At 34.9% G+C, this 21,894-nt stretch overlaps 1 protein-coding gene and 1 long non-coding RNA gene across 2 annotated transcripts in view; both read left to right on the plus strand.

Moving 5' to 3' along the window:
• The window catches only part of LOC145318135 (lysine-specific demethylase 2A-like), a 42,568-nt gene extending 23,999 nt beyond the window's left edge, over positions 1 to 18,569 (plus strand). The window contains exons 22-43 of the mRNA XM_080159483.1: positions 247 to 328; positions 869 to 975; positions 1,345 to 1,414; positions 2,104 to 2,167; positions 3,674 to 3,734; positions 4,552 to 4,656; positions 6,433 to 6,645; positions 6,961 to 7,125; positions 7,367 to 7,439; positions 7,923 to 8,062; positions 8,305 to 8,433; positions 9,051 to 9,134; positions 9,871 to 10,014; positions 10,236 to 10,300; positions 10,434 to 10,535; positions 11,805 to 12,047; positions 14,916 to 15,033; positions 15,604 to 15,636; positions 16,510 to 16,590; positions 16,996 to 17,090; positions 17,405 to 17,520; positions 17,954 to 18,569. Coding sequence (XP_080015609.1) covers positions 247 to 328; positions 869 to 975; positions 1,345 to 1,414; positions 2,104 to 2,167; positions 3,674 to 3,734; positions 4,552 to 4,656; positions 6,433 to 6,645; positions 6,961 to 7,125; positions 7,367 to 7,439; positions 7,923 to 8,062; positions 8,305 to 8,433; positions 9,051 to 9,134; positions 9,871 to 10,014; positions 10,236 to 10,300; positions 10,434 to 10,535; positions 11,805 to 12,047; positions 14,916 to 15,033; positions 15,604 to 15,636; positions 16,510 to 16,590; positions 16,996 to 17,090; positions 17,405 to 17,520; positions 17,954 to 18,132 — 2,469 coding nt within the window. The 3' untranslated portion in view covers positions 18,133 to 18,569. The remainder of the gene's footprint in view (positions 1 to 246; positions 329 to 868; positions 976 to 1,344; positions 1,415 to 2,103; positions 2,168 to 3,673; positions 3,735 to 4,551; positions 4,657 to 6,432; positions 6,646 to 6,960; positions 7,126 to 7,366; positions 7,440 to 7,922; positions 8,063 to 8,304; positions 8,434 to 9,050; positions 9,135 to 9,870; positions 10,015 to 10,235; positions 10,301 to 10,433; positions 10,536 to 11,804; positions 12,048 to 14,915; positions 15,034 to 15,603; positions 15,637 to 16,509; positions 16,591 to 16,995; positions 17,091 to 17,404; positions 17,521 to 17,953) is intronic.
• A 307-nt stretch (positions 18,570 to 18,876) lies between these two features.
• LOC145315619 (uncharacterized) lies at positions 18,877 to 19,544 on the plus strand. Its single transcript, XR_013878094.1, has 2 exons — positions 18,877 to 19,012; positions 19,387 to 19,544. It is a non-coding gene; the product is annotated as an uncharacterized LOC145315619 (long non-coding RNA).
• Positions 19,545 to 21,894: the final 2,350 nt, after the last annotated feature.

Raw genomic sequence — 21,894 nt, forward strand, 5'->3', positions numbered from 1 at the left:
GTTAGAACCTACAGACAAAGGTTAACGAGGAGAACAATATATGTTGCTTCGATGCAAGGATGACCTAATATCCGGGAGGGTGTGGCCTTTGGCCTGTTTATTACACTAGTCCCCAAAGTTTTTTATAATTACGTTTTATTATTAGTTGGCTTAACAACATTGGGGACTTTTTAGTAAGATGTGAATCAATTTATCGGGGATTGTCTTTTCCCTTTAGATCCCTGACCTAATATTCTTTATTCTTAGGGATTAAATCTAAGTCATGTTAGCAATCTAACAGATGTGTCCATCCACAAACTTTTGTCCAATCCAGGGGATTCCAGACCAGGTAAATTTTTCCATTCCGATTAATTTCCGCTGGATTAGAACCGGTTCTGAGACATAATTTTAAAAATCTTGTAGTGCATCGTTTTATGGACAATTTTGCACGAAAATGAAATACTAATCAAATGATTAATTCCTGTTTAATTTGCCGGAGCCTGCGGGCCTCAAGGGTTAAAGAAACTGACAATATATAAGGTTAACTTTAATCAAGCCCAAGTTTCTAAAGGAATACGATAATAGATAAAAAATTAATTTATTTGTTATGTGATGATAAATAAAGTTGCCCCATCTGTAGATAAAAATTACTGGTTGAAATTGTATTAAAATCTTAAAAATGAAAGAATGTCCTTTTACAGTATACATTAGGTACTTTTTCAATTTGAAAACAAATTAATGTTCAATTTTGATTAGACTTTCAAATTAATGCTTTATTTAGTTCTGACACATTACAAGAATTTTTTTGTTCTTTTGTCCTTCCTTCTAATTTTAGAGCTTCTTTTTTATGGATGTTATTTTCCTTGTTACATTACAAATATTATTAAAGGTTTATTGGACAAAAAGACAAGATTAAAGAACCTGAAGAAACTTGTGCTAAGCGGAACAGAAATATCAGATGTCACGCTACGCTACATCACACAGTACCTGCCCTTGGTAAGTAGTTTTGATTTATAACCCGCGACCGTGGCTCAACACGTGGCGCATCCACTCGTTGTCGTTGTCGATTCGAATCTTGTCTTAATACCGCGTCATTACTAAAGAGGTAGAAAATTGTTCCTGTTGATGCTATTATATGTGCGTCACATTAATAGTTAGTGCATGGGGAATACGTTGGGCCAAAACAGGCGCAACTCATTACCATGCACGATTAGGACTACTCAGACAAAGAAGGATGTATGGCCATATAACAATCCACACTATATACACAGCATTAAACAAGGTTTGGTTCAGAGATTCACTAAAATAAGAATCTTTATTGATAGTTTCGAAGCTACTGTATGACTATTTTATTTTTTCATTAAGATCTCCGAATTGAATATCTCAAATTGTTGGAAACTAACCGACGCTGGTCTTGCCCAGCTGGGCGCACAAGGTAAAAACTTATTCCAGTATGACTTCCAAATAAATTGATATCCGCTGGATTAGAACCGGTTCGCAGACATACTAAAAAATCATGTATATCATTGCATCGTATTACAAACGATTTTCCACGAGAAGTGGACATCCCACTTTCCATTGTAGTTTAAAAGAAAATTATATTCTTAATTTTACGGGGGGGGGGGTCAACTTTTTTTGTGGGCTTCTTGTGGGTTACCACATAAATAAGACAAAAACTCAACTCACCCGGTTATTATAAAAAGCTTGTTCTGAAAGCAGCAACATATTTGAGATCTCCATAATACATCCATTATACACCCAATAGTCAAATAAGAGAAATAAGCGCCATCCTGATATGTAGGTATTGTGTGCTTCTTATTTGCAGATAGGCTTTGTGAGTCTTTGCAAAGGTTTCGTGACTTATTATTTTAATATCCATTTATTGTTTGTTTGACTTTCACGAGGCCTTTGATAGTCAGTTGATAGTTCTTCTTGGTTATCTAAAACAAGAGAGCATTACTGATTAGCGCCATATCCCCCAAAATTGTTTAAAATATTCCCAGGACCTATAAGAAGCTTTCCTGTAAAGGAGAACCATATCGGTTCAGTGTTTAGCGAGATCCTTCGATACACACACACAGATCCTGTTACTTTATTATAAATATTTTCATTAAACTTCTTTAGATTCTCCATCAGTTGAAGCGCTAACCTCACTGAATATTAGCAGCTGTAGAGGAATAACAGACAGGTATATGGAATAGGTTAAAAAGGGGGGGGGGTGAGAGCTGACCTCACTGAATATTAGCAGCTGTAGGGGAATAACAGACAGTTATAAGCAATGGATTTAAGGGTGGGGGGGGGGGGGTGAGAGCTGACCTCACTGAATATTAGCAGCTGTAGGGGAATAACAGACAGGTATAAGCAATGGATTTAAGGGTGGGGGGGGTGAGAGCTGACCTCACTGAATATTAGCAGCTGTAGGGGAATAACAGACAGGTATAAGGAATGGATTGAAAAGGGGGGGGGGTGAGAGCTGACCTCACTGAATATTAGCAGCTGTAGGGGAATAACAGACAGGTATAAGGAATGGATTAAAAAGGGGGGGGGGGGGGTGAGAGCTGACCTCACTGAATATTAGCAGCTGTAAGTAATAACAGACAGGTATAAGGAATGGATTAAAAAGGGGGGGGGGGGTGAGAGCTGACCTCACTGAATATTAGCAGCTGTAGGGGAATAACAGACAGGTATAAGGAATGGATTAAAAAGGGGGGGGGGGTGAGAGCTGACCTCACTGAATATTAGCAGCTGTAGGGGAATAACAGACAGGTATATGGAATGGATTAAAAGGGGGGGGGGTGAGAGCTGACCTCACTGAATATTAGCAGCTGTAGGGGAATAACAGACAGGTATAAGGAATGAATTAAAAGGGGGGGGGGAGAAGTGTTGACCTCACTGAATATTAGCTGCTGTAGGGGAATAACAGACAGGTATAAGGAATGGATTGAAAAGGGGGGGGGTGAGAGCTGACCTCACTGAATATTAGCAGCTGTAGGGGAATAACAGACAGGTGTAAGGAATGGATTGAAAAGGGGGGGGGGGTGAGAGCTGACCTCACTGAATATTAGCAGCTGTAAGTAATAACAGACAGGTATAAGGAATGGATTAAAAAGGGGGGGGGGTGAGATCTGACCTCACTGAATATTAGCAGCTGTAGGGGAATAACAGACAGGTATAAGGAATGGATTAAAAAGGGGGGGGGGTGAGAGCTGACCTCACTGAATATTAGCAGCTGTAGGGGAATAACAGACAGGTATAAGGAATGAATTAAAGGGGGGGGGGGGAGAAGTGTTGACCTCACTGAATATTAGCAGCTGTAGGGGAATAACAGACAGGTGTAAGGAATGGATTGAAAAGGGGGGGGGGTGAGAGCTTACCTCACTGAATATTAGCAGCTGTAGGGGAATAACAGACAGGTATGTGTAATATATTAAATGGGGGTATGGGGTGCGTGACATATATTTCTACATTGAAGCCAAGGAGAACTCATAATGTTAAACTTGTGTTTTTCAAAAACTAGATTTGTTTTGAATTTATGGTTGGTTGGATGACAGTGGTCTAGTTAAGATTTGTAATTTCAAAACTAAATTTTAATAGTAATGATCTGTGTTAGGTAGACTAACCAGCTACTCCCCCCCCCCCCCCCCCACTTACAAAAAATGCTTTCTATTTTTAATGTTGAAAATATTTTTTTTAGTGGCATTGATCATTTGAAGAGGTGTTTAAACCTGACCAGACTCGACACAACCCACACACAGGTAACTAGGAAATCAGGGAGGGAGGGTACAATGGCCAGTTTATTATACTAGTTCCAAAGTTTCAGGAGTTTTCTTATTCGTTGGCACATATACTTTGGGGACTTTTATTGCATTTTAATTGGTTGGTTCATTAAGTGGAGTGTCAAAAAGTTTCAACCATTAATTGTAATCTAAAGAAGGTTTAATTATGTATAATATCTTTGGGGATGTACATCATTTATCGACCATTGTCTTATCCCTTAAGATCCCTGGTGGCTATGCCATAGCCTACAATACAAAAACAAGTACAAGTCCTATTTAGCCTAGCAACAACTAGAATATTTTAGATTTATATTGATGTATGATAGAGGGGGTAATTTTGTTAATCAATTTTGTAGGTTTTCACAATTATATGAAATGTGGTGGCTGATTTATATAAAAAAAGGTTCCATTAAAAAAATCAGCTCGATATCTTAAAAAATAAGCTCAGAACTTATAATATAAGTTTAATTTTTGGGGGTTGTTTTGCCCCACTAGCTCATAGGAGAAAAGTGCAAAAATTCAATTTTCAAAGTTTTATGGGTAGAATCAAACATATGAGACATGTTACAAAAAGAATTGAATTGATAATTATAAAACAAGCCCACACTTCTAAGGCAAAATTTTATTCTATTTCATTTCATTTCCTAGAAGTTTACAAACACCCCCCCTCCCTTTTATAACACTTTGTATAAAACGTGTGACCTAATAAAAACTTTTGTTACTTTAGATCCCTCTTTTATAACGATATTTTTACTTGTTTATATGTGATAAAAGTATAATGAATTTCGTATTTTAGATCTCAACCAAAGCCTTGGAGTCCTTTGTGACGCACTCGAAGCACAAGCTCAAGGTGTACGGTGCAGTCGTGGACAGAAAAACAAGCTCAAAAAAATCCACCAAAAGATAATAAAAAATCTACGAAAAGATAATTAAAAAATACACCAAACAGTTATAAAGGGGGGGGGAAGTTCTGACACATTTGCGTAAACCTGGTGTATAGGCTTTATCTTTGAACTGAGAGGATAGGTTATTAGGGATAAAATCATTCTTATATGATGAATTTCCCCCAGATTTAAGATTTTTTGGATAGGCCTCCAGGTTCCGGAGCTCCAGGCCTCCAGGTGGTCTCTGTACTGGTAAAAATTAAAAATAAGATTAGAGGTTAGAGGTTAACTTATAAAACAAAATATGCTTCTTTTTGATTGTTATTCACATATTTGAAGAAAAACATACATATTTTGTCTCATAAGCTGACATCTAACTCTTAAAAAAAAAATTTTTTTTTCATTTTTACCTGTAGAGAGACCACCTGGAGGCCTGGAGCTCCGGAACCTGGAGGCCTATCCAAAAAATCTTAAATCTGGGGGAAATTTACCATATAAGAATGATTTTATCCCTAATAACCTATCCTCTCAGTCCAAAGATACAGCCTATACACCAGGTTTACGCAAATGTGTCAGAACTTTCCCCCCCCCTTAATTTTTGAATTGAGTAAGAAATCTTTCATATAAAAAGAATCTTTTAATATTGTTTAATAAAAAAATATTACATCATCCATTTTTCAAATGTAAATAAAGTTATTTCAATTATAAACATTTTGACTGGCATTAACTTGGAGGTAACATAGTATTTTATATTTAATTTGTATATAAGTAAATAAGGCAGGGGTGTATATTCTACATGGGATCCCCTGCTCAGGGGGGGGGGGGGAAATAAAAAAATAAGTGGTTGGAGGGAAAAAAAATGAAAAAATTAAGAAAACTGAAAACATTTTTTCCATTTCCCCCCCTCCTTGGTGAAAAAAAACTTTTAAAAATGTGTGGTTGGAGGGATAAAATAAATAAAATATAGAGTTCTTTAAATATTTTTCCATTTTCTCCCTACTTGGTGAGAAAAAACTAGGGGGGGAAGAAAAATAAAAAAATTTGTAGCAGGGGAAAAAAAATAAATCTTGTGCAGAATATACACAACTGAAATAAGGGCAATAAATATTATGGAATATAATGGTAACTTATGTATTATAAAATCTTAATTACAGATAGTATTAAAATCATATTTTTATAATTGCAAAGTATTACAGAATTAAATAAAATGTTAAATAGGACGTTATTAAATCAAAACAGACTTGTAATTTAAATGAATTTTTACCCTTATTGCGATAGCTTGTAAAAGATCAACTCACTCTTTCTTTAAAAATACAAGAATCTATTATTTGTTATAGTTATATTATCATTTATATACCTAATAATTTATTATTTTACATGATGTATTTAAAGTTAGATAGGTATACATATTTTGTTTATTTTCAGATTAAAATAACAAATGGTTATTGATGTTCAGTCATCATAACAATGAAAAAAAAGAGAGAATGTACAAAAAATAAAGAAATCATAATTCATTAAACAAATAACATTTACACATTTAAAAGCCTGATCGACAGACAAACGGACAAAACAATGTATAGACAAGATGTGATATCTTATAGGAATTTTCACTATAAATTTTAGCTCCTGAGAAAATCACATTTCCCCCTGAGGATTGACAGACGGATAGAGTATCTTCGCTTCTAAAACCTTTTTACTCGCGTCCCAAGATTGTTAGTCTCAATTTTCACCAAGTTTTGAGTAGAAAAGAAAAAAACTTTTCTATTATCGTAAAACAAATAAAATTTCAGTGAAGAAAAATGTCGTTAAAGGGGAGTGCGGCAGCGGTAGCTGCCAGCGGACCGCCGCTCCAGGCGGCTAAAACTGCCGCCGCGGTCGCAACCACCGAGACGGGGAACGGCGGTGCCACTGGCGTCCCCAAGTGGGTGTATGCCCTAGCCATTGGCGTCCCTATTACCGCGGCGATGCTGTACGTCCTGTTTGGTCCGGATGACGGTGACAATAAGGTACATACACCTAAGTAAAAATGTAAATCTGTATCTCAAAAATATTCTGCATCATTGAGCTTTAGACTAATGGTCTTAGAAAATATTTGGATATTATGCTAGGGGAAAATTTTCTGAAATTTAGGTTGCTACAGTGTGCCTCGTTTATTGGTCAGTTATTTCATCCAGTAGGAGGCGAAGGTAAAGGAGGTGGAAGGGGGGAATCGTTATTTTAGCCAGCTACAAGTTTAACTTTGTTAGGCATGATAATCTGGTGTAAGATCCTATTAAGAATAGATTATCTTTCAGTTACTCATCCCTTCTAATGATTTTCAGGACAAAAAGAAGAAAAAGAAGGGTGGTACAAGTAGTGGGACCTCCACCCCTCCGGTCACCCCCGCCTCCACAACTCCAGCACCCTCCACTCCGGCTCCAAAGAAGGGAGGGGGAGCAACGGAGACACCCTCTAAACAATCCCCCAACAAATCTGATGAAATCAAAGTAAGTATTTGAAGTACTGCATTCTCTCGCATATGTAACATAACCTTATATAAAAGTTACAGGATATGTGCCTGTCTGTTTGTAGTTGTACCTAAGGATCTCTGAAGGATAAAATATGTCATAATTGTCTTACACCTCAAGATCTCTGATTAAAAAGGATTATTATATATAAGTAAAGAATTTCAAATGTTCATATGTCTTCGTTGTAATGAAAGTTATCATCCTTTTTTATAACATTTAGACAACAGAAACTAAAGCAGAACCAGAATTACCAACAGACCCGCTGCAGAGAGGAATTGCACTTAAAAACAGAGGTAATTTATTTTTGGACTGTTTAATATTTGTTACACCAGTACCCAAAGTTTTATAATAACGTTTCTTTTACGTTGGTCCAATAACTTGAACTTTTATTGGATTTTAATTGGTTGATTCATTAAGTTGAGTTTCAACCACTAATTGTAATCTACACAAGGGGTAATTTTGTATATCATCATTGGGGATGTACTTTTGTATTTTTGTACTTGCAAATGACAGAATACGACACGTTATATTGTTCAATTTTGAACTAAAATATTGTTTTAATGGATATATTAACAGGGGAAAATTTAGCTTGCTAATATGGACCTCATTTATTGGCCAGTTCGTTCATCCAGTAAGTGGGAAAGGGATTGGGTAAAGAAGTGAATCTTTATTTTAGCCAGCTACAAGTTTAACTTATGATTAGAGTACATGAAAATCTGGTGTATGATACAAGATATAATGAATTTATTTTGGCACAAAACTTTCATTGTTTTTAGGCAATAAATTTTTCCGCGGAGGCCGGTACGAGCAGGCGATAAAGTGTTATTCCGAGGCCATTGAGGTGTGTCCGACGGATAAACCAACAGATCTCGCAACTTTCTATCAAAACAGAGCCGCGGCGTATGATCAGCTGGAGGTAACCATATTTAAATAAGATTACCAGTATGGCTTCGAAACTGATTAATATCCACTGGATTAGAACTGTTTCTTAGCCATACTGAAAAATTTTATATATCATTGTACTACAGACAATTTTCCACAAATATTAAAATAAAATCAGAAATTATACAGTTTTGATAGCCCGGACCGTTGTAACCTCAGGGCTAACAAAAGTTATTAGATTATCCTGCTAAAAACATTGATTCTTTATTTTTTTAGAAACTTGACTGTGTGCTATCAGATTGTGATGTAGCCCTGAATTTAAATAATAAATACGTCAAAGCTCTGGACAGACGGGCCAAAGCCCTCAGAAAACAAGCTCAAAAAATTGAAAATTTCGAAATACAGGTATGGGGACTTTTTACATTATTTTGAAAAGATAATGATAACAGTTTTAAGCAGCAAAGCTCTTAATTGATAATTATACCTTATTTACAAGAAAAGTCCAACAGACGGACGGCCAAAGAAAAGTATATAAGCAGTAGATGATTAATGGTTAATGAAATCGAACATTTGTTTTTGACAGCAGCTGACCAAGTCAATACTTTCTCCTATAGAATTATCGGGTATTGTAGGTTTCGTGACATCGTCTCTTAAGGGGCGTTTCGTCGTATTTTCACAGTAGCTTTTCCCCTATTTCTAACCCCTCCGGGGGACTCTAACCATCTTGGGATTGCCTAACCCTGCGGGACAATCATTAACATTTACCTAACCTAAAATATTCAATCAAAAGCTACTGTGAAAATACGTCAAAATTCCATTCCCTATAAGACGCAATGTCACGAAACAGAAAATACTCGAAATTTCTGATTAACTAACGTGTAATGGCCGGTCAAACGTACATTATAAATTAATTTACAGATTTGATTTGATAAAAATATTTTTATGTAGGTAGTCGTTATGTATGTATTGTATTATACTCCAAATACAAAACCTATTAATTGTAATATGATATTATATTTTAGGTTGAAAAGCTTCGGCAGTGCGTCGAAGACATTACGGGTGTCTGTCTTCTTGAAGGATTCCAGAAACAAGAACATTTAATATTGGTAAGCTTTGTAATAGCGCAGCTACTCTTTATATAAAATATTACGGATGTCTGTCTTGAAGGATTCTAAAAACAAGAACATTTAATATTGGTAAGCTTTATATTAGTGCAGCTACTCTTTATATAAAATATTATGGATGTATGTCCTCTTGAAGGATTCCAGAAACAAGAACATTTAATATTGGTAAGCTTTATATTAGCGCAGGTACTCTTTATATAAAATATTATGGATGTCTGTCCTCTTAAAGGATCTCAAAAACAAGAACATTTAATATTGGTAAGCTTTATATTAGTGCACCTACTCTAAATATAAAATATTATGGATGTATGTCTTCTTGAAGGATTCCAGAAACAAGAACATTTAAAATTGGTAAGCATTGTAATAGCGGAGCTACTCTTTATTTAAAATATTATGGATGTATGTCCTTTTGAAGGTTTACAGAAACAAGAACATAAGTGGTATGCAATTTATCAAGCTACTCTTCATTTTGGACGTTGTCTGAAATAAATTATCATGAATAAGTAAACATTTCATGTTAAATTTTTGAACGAATTTTGTTGTTTTAGTTAGGTTGACCAGGTGTTACGAGAGCTGGGCAGGGCAGAGGCCACCCTCTCCTCCAAGACAAGAACACCCATCCTTGTTTTATTTAGGTTGACCAGGTGTTGAGAGAGTTGGGTAGAGCAGAGGCCGCCCTTTCCTCCAAGACAAGAACTCCCATCCTTGTTTTATTTAGGTTGACCAGGTGTTACGAGAGTTGGGTAGGGCAGAGGCCGCCCTGTCCTCCAAGACAAGAATACCCATCCTACCCTCCAATCATTTTATCAGCCAGTATCTGGAATCTTTTGCTGAAGATCCAATCTATAAAATTATTGACAAGGTGATTTTTTTGTTGTAACGTAATATGTTTTAAGACATTAATTTAATATAGAATTGCTTCATTTTTTAATTGTAATCTACAGAAAGATTACTTTTGTGATTTATCATGGGGGATGTACATAATTTTTTCGACCATTATCCCGTTAGATTTCTGGGAAGATTTTGACGTTATTTTTTTCAAGTGACTTGACCTAAAATGGTACCATGAATTATTATTTTTAGGAATCTGAAGGCGACGTAGACGAAAAAGAAAATGGGGTGGAGCTCGACCTTTCGGGATTTAACAGGTATATATCGTATCGTACTATAGACAGCTTTCCGCGGATATGAAAACAAAAATTATGTATAACATTAAAGTCAGTTATTAACCCCGTTTATAAAAAAGACTTCTAATAAAAATGATAATTTTCTCCTTTTCAGGGCAAAGCAAAACTTGAAAGAGGAGAAATATGAAAATATCATCGATGATTGTACACAAGAAATTGAACAAAACCCAGATACTAGTGTTGGTCATCTTGCAAGGTATATTTTGTACATTCTGTACTCTGTAAAGTATGATAATATCTTGTATAATTGTACACAAGAAATTGAACAAAACCCTGACACCAGTGTAGGTCATCTTGCAAGGTATATTTGGTACATTCTGTACTCTCATAAAGTATGATAATATCTTGTATAATTGTACACAAGAAATTGAACAAAACCCTGACACCAGTGTAGGTCATCTTGCAAGGTATATTTGGTACATTCTGTAACATCATAAAGTATGATAATATCTTGTATAATTGTACACAAGAAATTGAACAAAGCCCTGACACCAGTGTAGGTCATCTTGCAAGGTATATTTGGTACATTCTGTACTCTCATAAAGTATGATAATATCTTGTATAATTGTACACAAGAAATTGAACAAAGCCCTGACACCAGTGTAGGTCATCTTGCAAGGTATATTTGGTACATTCTGTACTCTCATAAAGTATGATAATATCTTGTATAATTGTACACAAGAAATTGAACAAAACCCTGACACCTTTGTAGGTCATCTTGCAAGGTATATTTGGTACATTCTGTACTCTCATAAAGTATGATAATATCTTGTATAATTGTACACAAGAAATTGAACAAAACCCTGACACCAGTGTAGGTCATCTTGCAAGGTATATTTGGTACATTCTGTACTCTCATAAAGTATGATAATATCTTGTATAATTGTACACAAGAAATTGAACAAAACCCTGACACCAGTGTAGGTCATCTTGCAAGGTATATTAGGTACATTCTGTACTCTCATAAAGTATGATAATATCTTGTATAATTGTACACAAGAAATTGAACAAAACCCTGACACCAGTGTAGGTCATCTTGCAAGGTATATTAGGTACATTCTGTACTCTCATAAAGTATGATAATATCTTGTATGATTCTACACAAGAAATTGAACAAAAACCCATATACAATTACGGGTCATATTGCAAAGTATATTTTGTACATTCTGTACCCCATAATATACAAACCTTAAAATCACTACTGTTGGTCATCTTCAAATGTATATTTTAAGAGTACACAACTTAAAAAGTCAAATATTTTAAAGACTAAAAATTATTATGGGATGTTTATTGCACTAGTCTCCAAATTTTTTAAAAACGTTTTCTTATATGTTGTCTTAAAAACTTCTGGGACTTTCATTGAATTTTTATGGTCATTTTCTTATCCCTTTAGATCCCTGATATCTTTAAGTACACAACTTGTAAAGTTTAAAATCTTAAAGACTAAAAATTACATCAATTTTAGATTGCTACGTGGAACATTCTACGCTCTGCGCAAGCAACAAAACCTCGCCATGGACGACCTGACCGTTCTTATTGACGGCGGCGACGCTGTGGACGCGGCCGTGCGCGTGAACGCGCTCATCAAGCGTGCCAGCCTATACATTCAGATGTGCAAAGATCCCAAGAAGGATCCGGAGCTGAGTTTGGAGGATTTTGGGCGCGCGGCGGATATTGATCCGAATAATTCTGATATCTATAATCATAGGTAAATTATTATTTTGGTGCTTTCACATAAAGTGCTTGTAGATCACTGATAACCCCTCCTCATTTTGAAATAAAAAGAAAATAGGTAGGGGGGGGGGGGGCACAGTGGGTTTTTTGGCTGATTTGGGGATTTTTTAACTTTATGAGTCACAAATGCCAACAAAAGCGTATTCTATCTAAAAATAAAGTTAAAACCTTTCATATACAGGTTATAGCTTATGTAATATAACATATTATATACATATTATTGTGATTTTAATAAGAAAAATGTCCCTAGAACTACTCTACTCATATAGTTAAAAATTCGAAATTTCTTATATTATTCTGCTAAAAAGAATTTTTTTTTAACATCGACTTAGACCTAAATTAAACTTTTGGAGAGTTTTTAAGGTGTACGTATATGATTAATATACATATCATATGCTTCTAAGTTTTCAATAAATAGTATACAGGGCTCGGCAGCTGCGCATCAGCTGTGACTAAGCTATAAATTTTAACCCATTTTGATGCTTTAAAAGATCTTTGATAAAAGGGATTGTCATACTAGGGTCAGGTTCGACCTTTTAGTTGATATTTAAAATTGTAAAAGGTTTGCCTGAGGTATATTTGCCGAGCCCTATTACAATGTCCTTAAAAATTATCCTGTAATTATTCAGTTTTTCAACAAATTTACTTACAATTCTGTTAAACTTTTATACATTTACGTTCTGATTATTTAGTTATGACAATCTATAAGTGTTAATGTTCGTTTGTCCCACCGTTTCAGAGCTTCGCTTTAATGGATGTTGTCATCCTTGTTATTTTTAAATTTTGATAGTTGGATGGAGAGTTTAGGTAATACCTACAGTAAATGAATGTGGATTCAGGAACTACTATTAGATTTAGAAACCAAGGGCATTGAAAGGAAAGAACAATATAAATTAAGTATTTCAAACAAAGTTAAAGGACAGACAGAAAAAAATAGTGGCTTAGAAATCAAATTTAATTTAAATGTTTCAGAAATACAGAAAGGAAGACATACGCACATTTATAAAAATTGAGCAGCTTTGTTCCTAAAACTATTTCATAATAATCATTGTATATATGTTTTCAGTATATCCCATAATATAAAGTACTAAGCTTTTTTTGTGTGTAGCGAAGAATCTCACTCACCACTGAACCGATATGGTTCTTTAGAGGGAAGCTTCTTATAGGATGGTTTTAGGCTATTTCATTTTTATAAATAAGCCTGGGTATTGTTTTAAGCTATTTTTCTGCCCTTCTATATCCCTTCGAATACCCTAGATGCTAGGGGCGCATTACCATCAATGAGGTAAATCTTTCCCCCCCCTCCCCAAAAAAAAAGCTGTCTATCTAAAATTACAGCGTAGCTTTTCTATAATTAGGGTCAGTCCGTACGTCCCTGCGTCCGTAACGTTAGCTTTTTTGTTAACTTAGGCATGTTAGAATTGTTCTATTGTTTCCTGTATTAGTTCTGTATGATTTGGAAAGCGTATCAACCCTATAATCATTACCAGAATGTCAATACGTTTATGTTGGTTTTTAACTTATATTATAAGTACAATATTAAAAGCGAAGCATCTCTATAATCAATTCCTAACAATGTCCGTTTACCCTTAAACAGTATTTTATATTTAAGAACTTTTGCAACAAATTTAGGCAAAATTTTGACAAGACTTATTTATATATACTTTACATATTCACGCTGTTTGTCTGTCACCCCGTTTCAGAGCTTTGCTTTTATGAATTTTGTCATCCTTGTTCAAATATAAATCAACTGGTTGTCAGACCATTACCAATAGACTGAAGGACTTAGTAAATTATAATCTGGATGCTTCTTAGTATGGTAATAAAGTCTTTTAAATATCAGCCGAGATATTCACGTTTTCCCTAATAATGTTTCTAACGGACAGATGTACTGACAGACGGACGTATCATTTACAGAATAGCTTCAATATTAAAAACGGAAAGGTAACCTTTAAAGATTAAATATGTGTGTTATTAAATTATATAAATTTTTAGTAGTTTGACTTCATAATGGTATTTAATTTATATTAATACAACTTCATAGTATCTATTTTCTAAGCTGGATTTCTCATTTGGGGCTACGAGGTGCCAAGAGTTATGAACTAATCTTGAATTATGAATACTTGAATTTAATCAGGACCTAAATAACTTTTGGCACCTCGTAGCCCCAAGTGAGAAAAACCTTTAAACGTAAAAAATACATGTTATTTTAAGATGCAATATTAGGTGTTCTTGGATTTTAAATTACAGATTTATGACAACTTTTCTTATTTTTCTTTGCATTTTAAAGTAGAAACATCTGTATATATCAATGAAATATTGTTACATATCATTTAATCAGATTTTTACACCAATTTATTCTAGGAAAAAGTGGGAAAAGCAATGTATGATGATTTTAATGAAAAAATTCACTTTTAAAAAAATATTCCTTTGACCACGTTCAGCAAAACGGCTGTATTTTGCCTAATTTTGTAGTATATAAAAAAATCTGTTGCATGGCAACTTTTGAATGGTAATACTAGCCCCTGGGACATTTAACTCAAAATTGAGGAAATTTAAAAAATGACCAAAAATCCCACTGTGGGGGGGGGGGTCATGCAGGGCCTACACCTGAATTGCCCAAACGAGGCTGCCTATTATCCAATATAACCTAACCTAATCTGTTCTAATGAGGTGTATGAAAGATTTATATTTATAATCTATTGTATATTTTTAATTTATGAGGGGTTTCATAGTTTCAGGGGGGTAAACACCCCTTATCCTTCAATTTTTGCCTAAGTAATCTACAAGTTTTAGACTACGTTATTATTTAATTAATTTTTGACGGATTTTTCTATTCCAGAGGTCAAGTGTACTTACTATTGGAAGAGATGAATAAGTCAATTGTTGACTTTAAGCGAGCTGTTGAACTTAATCCCAACCATCCCATTGCTTATGCTCAAAAACTATATACAGATTACAGGAAAGCAAACAAATAAAAGTAGCCAAAACCCTGTCTAAAAGTAGTATGACCGCCATGGATGAATTTAACTTAATTATGCTCCATACTGATGGGAATAATGTCATGAAGTCTCAGCTGTCTATCTTTTACAGGAGCCGAGAAAATCCAAAAACGTTTTAGACAAAATTCCAAATTATAGAGTTGCTTCGCTACTAAAACAAAGACAATAGTATTAATCCTTTGTAATAAAAGTGGTAAGGATTTTTATTCCAGTTTGTTAAAATTTCATTTAACCGGATTAAGTTCTTCATTTTTTGGAATCTGAACATAGCTCCTAGAATTCTTTAAAGCTATTTTATTTCTAATTTCATTTCTTAGGCTAGTATTAGCCTATTTAAGCCTATAATCTACTTTTTAAAAATAGCCCCTACTATGGTCCAATCCCTTAGTAATATTTAAAGTATCTTTATTTTAGCCCGCTGCGAGTTTCGCTTTATTAGAGTAAATTAAAATCTGGTGCAACATCCACGTAATATTATAGCAATTAAGTAATGAATAACATGAATTAACATGTTTGTTGTCTTTAAATAGATGTGCAGTTATGATTGGTGATATGACAAAGGTAAATTATGCTTATTCCAGTAGAATCCTAATCTAATCTAAACCCTGCGGGACTACTCAATATTACCTAACCTAACTCTAGTTCACATTAGTCGAACATGAACATTGAACACTTGTAGAGTGTCAACACCTAATAAGCAGAATATTAAGGGGGGGGGGGGGGTTAATGCAACCATCTCGTAATCAATGATTAAATGGCACTTAGAATCCGAATTCCGTTAATAAACTTGGCATGAGTATTCCTTTATAGGTCTATTTTCCTTAAACGGAACAAAAAGTTGGAAAAGTAACGGCTAACGGTTGGCAGCTGAGCCGTTCAGCCATTTTTTTGCTATTTTCAGGGCTAATCCGTCACGAAACCTATCTCCACACCCTTTGTCGCTCCAAATCGTTTACAAACGGTTCTAGCCGGTAGTTGCTGGTACTAGAAATTTGTTTTTGGTATCATTTCACATGATTTAAAGCATACATTATATATGTTTCAAAAAGTTGATTCCTACGAAATTTATGACAGATTTGCCGCAAAAATAGCCAAAAAAAAACGGCTAAACGGCTGAGCTGTTAGCCGTTACTCTTTTTCATCTTTTTGTTCAATTTAGGGAAAATAGACCTACCAAGGATTACTCATGACAGGTTTCGTAACGAAATTCGGATTCTAAGTGCCATTTAATCATTGATTACGAGATGGTTGCATTACCCCCCCCCCCCCCCCTTAGGTCTTTTGTAGCAACGTCCGGTATTGAGCGTTTAGTTGCGAAATTCGATGATTTTGATTATTTAAGAAACTAAAAACTGTTATCAGGAGCAAAGTTCCCTTCCCTACACGAGTATTATTCCAGCCCATTCCCCTTTTAATCAAACTTCTTATTTCCAGATTCATACCGTAATATCCGACTTCTATGAAGCCATAGAGAAGTACCCCAAGTGTGTGGAGAACTACTCCCTGGCGGCCCAGGTAATAGAGATAACCTAGAGACATTTTGTTTAAATCAGCCAATAGGAGAGAACTAAAGGTACATTTAAGACATCTCATTGGTTCAAACATTTTACAGATTTAAGTACGTTATAAATTGTCGCATATCTTAGGATAAAGCTTTTATTGTGTAAATTGTTTTGTGTAAATATTTCTAATTCTTCCCTCGTACAATGTGTAGTTAGTTATGAATAGTTTAATGTCTTAGAATAATGTTAGCTCTCTAAATATTTTATCGTCGAAAAATTTCGTCTTAATTATCCTCGCCCGTATCTCGTAGGTATAAAACAAAAAGTAAACAAAGGTTTCGTCTGCAAAAATCCCTGCTTAAGTTTGACGAAAAATGAGTCAGATGGAACATCTAGACATATTATATCTATTGCCCAGGTGCTCAACTCACAGGAGCAGTTCAAGGAGGCGGACGCGCTGTACAAAAAGGCGCTGGAGATTGACCCCAACAATGCCAACTTGATGGTTCATAGGTAGGAGAAGTTTGAAGAATAGTTATTTATCGCATTACAGACAGCTTTTTGCGGATATTTAGAATGAAAAATAATAAAATTAAAATATTTTTTGGATATAAAATATAGGGGGATATTATGACAGGGGAAACTTTTTCGTCAATTTAGCTTATTAATATGGACCTCACTTGTTGGTCAGTTCGTTCATCCAGTAGAAGGGGAGGAGAGTAAAGGGTTTTGATGGGGTGTATTGTTTTTTAGCCCGCTGCGAGTTTCGCTTTATTGTAGAACATGAAAATCTGGTGTAACATCCAAGTTATAAATACATATTTTAGAGGGTTGATGGCACTACAGTCCCGTGGTGATATAGCCGAAGGAGTCAGGCTTATGGAGAAAGCGCTGGAAATGGACGAACTTTGTGAGTTTGCCTACGAAACCCTGGGAACTATAGGTAAACATAATATGATACAAGAATGACAACATCCATAACAGAGAAGCTCTAAAATTAGAAGGAAGGATAGTGAACTATAACCCTTGTCAGAACTTAATAAAAAGAATATTGATCTGTAAGTCTAAACAAAATTTTACATAATTTTATTTCAAAGGACATACTTTTATTTTTATGATTTGATTATATACTTTTTATCCTAGGAATCTTTATTTCAAAAATCAGATGAATAGGATGATTATATCTTACAAAAAGTTGTCAAAAAGTAAACTAATAAGCATGGTAACGATTATAGAGGTGCTACGCCTTACAAATCTTACTTTACATAGGAATCATCATCTAAAGTTTTTAGAAAATTCTTGGGGCTTGATCTCATTAGGTCCAGCCGTTACGAGATCTTATTGTACATACTTTAATCCTTAATTTTATTTACCAGAGGTCCAGAAGGGGAACCTAAAGCGTGCCATCGAGCTGTACAGCAAGGCCATCCCCCTGGCCAACACAGAGCTGGAGATGGCGCACTTGTACGGGCTCAAGGAGGCCGCCACAGCTCAGATCACCGTCAGCAACAAGTTCGGCATCGACATCAACCAGCGGGGCATGCCGATGATGTAAAGAAAAGAAAATTGGTGGATTTTTTTGTGAAGAAATTCGGATGCAATGTTGAGATATTAGAAATTATTGTGTAAGTTTTGGAACAAAATTGTTTGTTAACTCAAAGTTTATGAAAATGATATTATAAATTTGATTAAAAGTAATGAACAATTACAAAATTAAACTGCCATATATATAATATTTTCAAAAGACCGTTTGAAAGTATCATTTTATAGGGAAGATATGTTTTTTAAATAAGTAGTTTAGCAAGGCTGACAATAATTCAATTAGGAATTTGAAATATAAAAAAATGCTCTTGTATAGTTAAAGATTTTTTGAACTAAAAATAATTAGGTAATCTTTTTTTTATAAACTACCCAATGCCTGATGTTTTTATTGGTTAAAAAAAGCCTCCACAAGCCAATATAAGCTTCCAAAACTGTTGTGTTTATACAAAAGGGGTGGTGGTGATTTTTGTATGGATCTCGTAATCATGGAATGAATGGCATTAAGAAACAGGAACCATATTAGTTATTTTTCGCATCGTATTACAGACAGTTTTCCGTTGATGTTAAAATGAAGATTAATTCTATTAATTTTATAGTTTTTATTGTGATATTCGTGGAAAATTTTCTGTAATGCGATGCTATAATATATGATTTTTTTAGTATGGCTGATAACCGGAAATTAATCGGTTTCGAAGCATTACTGGAAAAAGCGTTCTTTTTCTGTTTTTTATTCTTCGTCTGAAAACACATTACCATACGGATGAGTAGCATTTTCGACCCTCCCCCATCTTTTTAGGTTTCTGACATATTTCTAAGTATCCTTTACGTCTGTATTACGAGATTTATACAAAATAGCCGCCGCCTTACTTCGTTCGGATCTAGTACAGTTCATGGTGAAATGTTCCTGGTAACCATTATCTCAAAAAATTTACGAACGTCGACGGCTGCTAATGGCCATACGTTGAAACTTTTAAATTATGCTCGCACAAAATTTGAACAATCCAAAGAAGGCCTACAAATAATCTGGAAGAGTCATTATTTAAAAATCCACACTTATCTCGCAGTGTACAAAAATGCGCGAAAAAGCTTTCCCTGTGCATCATTTGATCTTGGCTATTCCAGAATATTTATAGGCCTTCTTATGCTGCTTAACACGGTGTGCGGGCCTGACATGTACGTTCAGCCATTTGACATCTAGGAGCCGCAAAAGTTCATAGATTTTTGGAGATAATCGTTACCAGGAACTTTTTACCGTGAACTGCACTAGATCCCCTTGTTCAAATGTTATTTTGATGACCAGAAAGATTTATTGCATTTCTAGTCTTAGTTTCATCATGATGATTAATAATTATGATACCTCAGATGATTTTTTTTTTACATTCTGTTTCAGAGATTTGTTAGAGCTTAATAAAAATTTAAAATAAATGTGGTGTTTTTTATTTTGTAACTTAATTCATTTTGCTGTAATCGAAATAGTGATTTATTTTTATAGTATCTTTTTTTATGAGGTTTGTATTTACTAAAAAAGACTTTTTGTTAACGAAAAATAAGTTTGTGGGCCACTAAATAAAGAAGGTTTAGAACAAATTAATATTAAAGGCATATTTTCACAAAGCGTAATTAATAAGATGAGCTACTTAAAATAGTTATCCTTCAAATATTTCTGTAGTATCTAGAATATAATATGACAATTGCTATAGATAATGTATGTGGATTTAATGGCAAAGGAAAAATTGTCGTCAAATTAGGTTGCTAACATGGACCTAAGAGGGTTAATTATTAAAACAGGAGTAGAACGCTATTATTCATTACATAGCTTTCTTCCATCTTGAAAACAAATAAAAGAAAAATTATCGTTAACAAAATTGCCAAAGGGGGGGGGGGGGGAAATGTGGTGACTCGTGCCACGACATACCAGCAATTTTATTTTGGGTGCTACTCCCCTAGTTTTAGAGATAATTGGGTGAAATCTTTTGGGCTGGGTCACTAATTACCCCAACTAGAGGTATCTTTCAAAAAAAACGGCGGCGGGTCCGCCGTTCGCCGCCATTTTCCGCCGCCGCCAAAAAAATTTTTTTTATTGCATTTCTCGCCGAATTAGGCAATTTGGATTCATTTGAGACCATGTTATTTTTTTCAAAAATTTTTCCCCTTATAACCAACCCTGCGGGGGGACTTGAGTCATTTTTTTCAAATTCTCGTTTATCAAGGTGCCTCTCCTAAGCTTTTAAAGATATTGAGACAAAACCTTTTGAGGTAGATCAGTAAAAAATATTTGAATAAAAAATGGCGGCGGTACCGCCGCTCCCGCCGTCCACCGCCATTTTCCGCCGCCGCCGCAAAAAATTTTTTTATTGCATTTCTCGCCGAATTAGGCAATTTGGAATCATTTGAGACCATGTTATTTTTTTCAAAAATTTTTCCCCTTATAACCAACCCTGCAGGGGGACTTGAGTCATTTTTTTCAAATTCTCGTTTATCAAGGTATATCTTAAATTCAGTGCTTCTCCTGTGCTTTTAAAGATATTGAAACAAAATCTTTTGAGGTAGATCAGCAAAAAAATATTTGAATAAAAATGGCGGCGGTACCACCGCTCCCGCCATCCACCGCCATTTTCCGCCGCCCACAGGACGGCTTGTAAGGGGAAAAATTTTTGAAAAAAATAATATGGTCTCAAATGATTCCAAATTGCCTAATTCGGCGAGAAATGCAATAAAAAAATTTTGGTGGCGACGGCGGAAAATGGCGGTGGACGGCAGGAGCGGCGGTTCCGCCGCCATTTTTTATTCAAATATTTTTTACTGACCTACCTCAAAAGATTTTGTTTCAATATCTTTAAAAGCTTAGTAGAGGCACTGAATTTAAGATATACCTTGATAAACGAGAATTTGAAAAAAATGACTAAGTCCCCCCGCAGGGTTGGTTATAAGGGGAAAAATTTTTGAAAAAAATAACATGGTCTCAAATGATTATAAATTGCCTAATTCGGCGAGAAATGCAATAAAAAAAAATTTTTTGGCGGCGGCGGAAAATGGCGGCGAACGGCGGGAGCGGCGGACCCGCCGCCGTTTTTTTTTGAAAGATACCTCTAGTTGGGGTAATTAGTGACCCAGCCCAAAAGATTTCACCCAATTATCTCTAAAACTAAGGGAGTAGCACCCAAAATAAAATTGCTGGTATGTCGTGGCACGAGTCACCACATTTCCCCCCCCCCCCCCTTTTCATCACATTTTTAGTAAAACGGACAAAAATTCACTTTTAACATATTATATTAGAGCTTATATTTTTTTGGGATATCAGAGGCATGTGGTAAAGTTAAAGTAACAAAAATGTTTTCATTTTTAGACTTCCTCCTTTTTAAAATGAATCAACCAACAGAAAAAAATTTCAAAATTAAGTACAGGTCAAAATCTGTGGATGCCCTTCTATCCAACAGAAATGAGATTTCTAAAACAAACTTCAATAAAGTTAATGACAATATCAAAGCATTTGATGAATATACTACTAGAGGTGCTTATGATGTGGATAATCTTAATGCCAATGGAGTAAAGAAAGAGATAGCAGAGGAAGTAACTGATCATAATTTTGTAAATTCCAAGCCAAACAGGAAAGGATATTTCACCAAAAGAATAACTATTTGTCTTTATTTAAAATAATTGCTTATCATAACGGGGAGAGGTGTTCCTCAAGGTTCTATTCCTCGCCATAATGGATATAGAATATGTGTAGATATTATGACAGGGGAAAAATTGTCGTACATTTAGGTTGCTAATG

The sequence above is a fragment of the Acartia tonsa genome, chromosome 4, assembly GCF_053477335.1.
Source record: "Acartia tonsa isolate MP-2025a chromosome 4, ASM5347733v1, whole genome shotgun sequence".
NCBI classification, from domain to species: Eukaryota; Metazoa; Arthropoda; class Copepoda; order Calanoida; family Acartiidae; genus Acartia; species Acartia tonsa.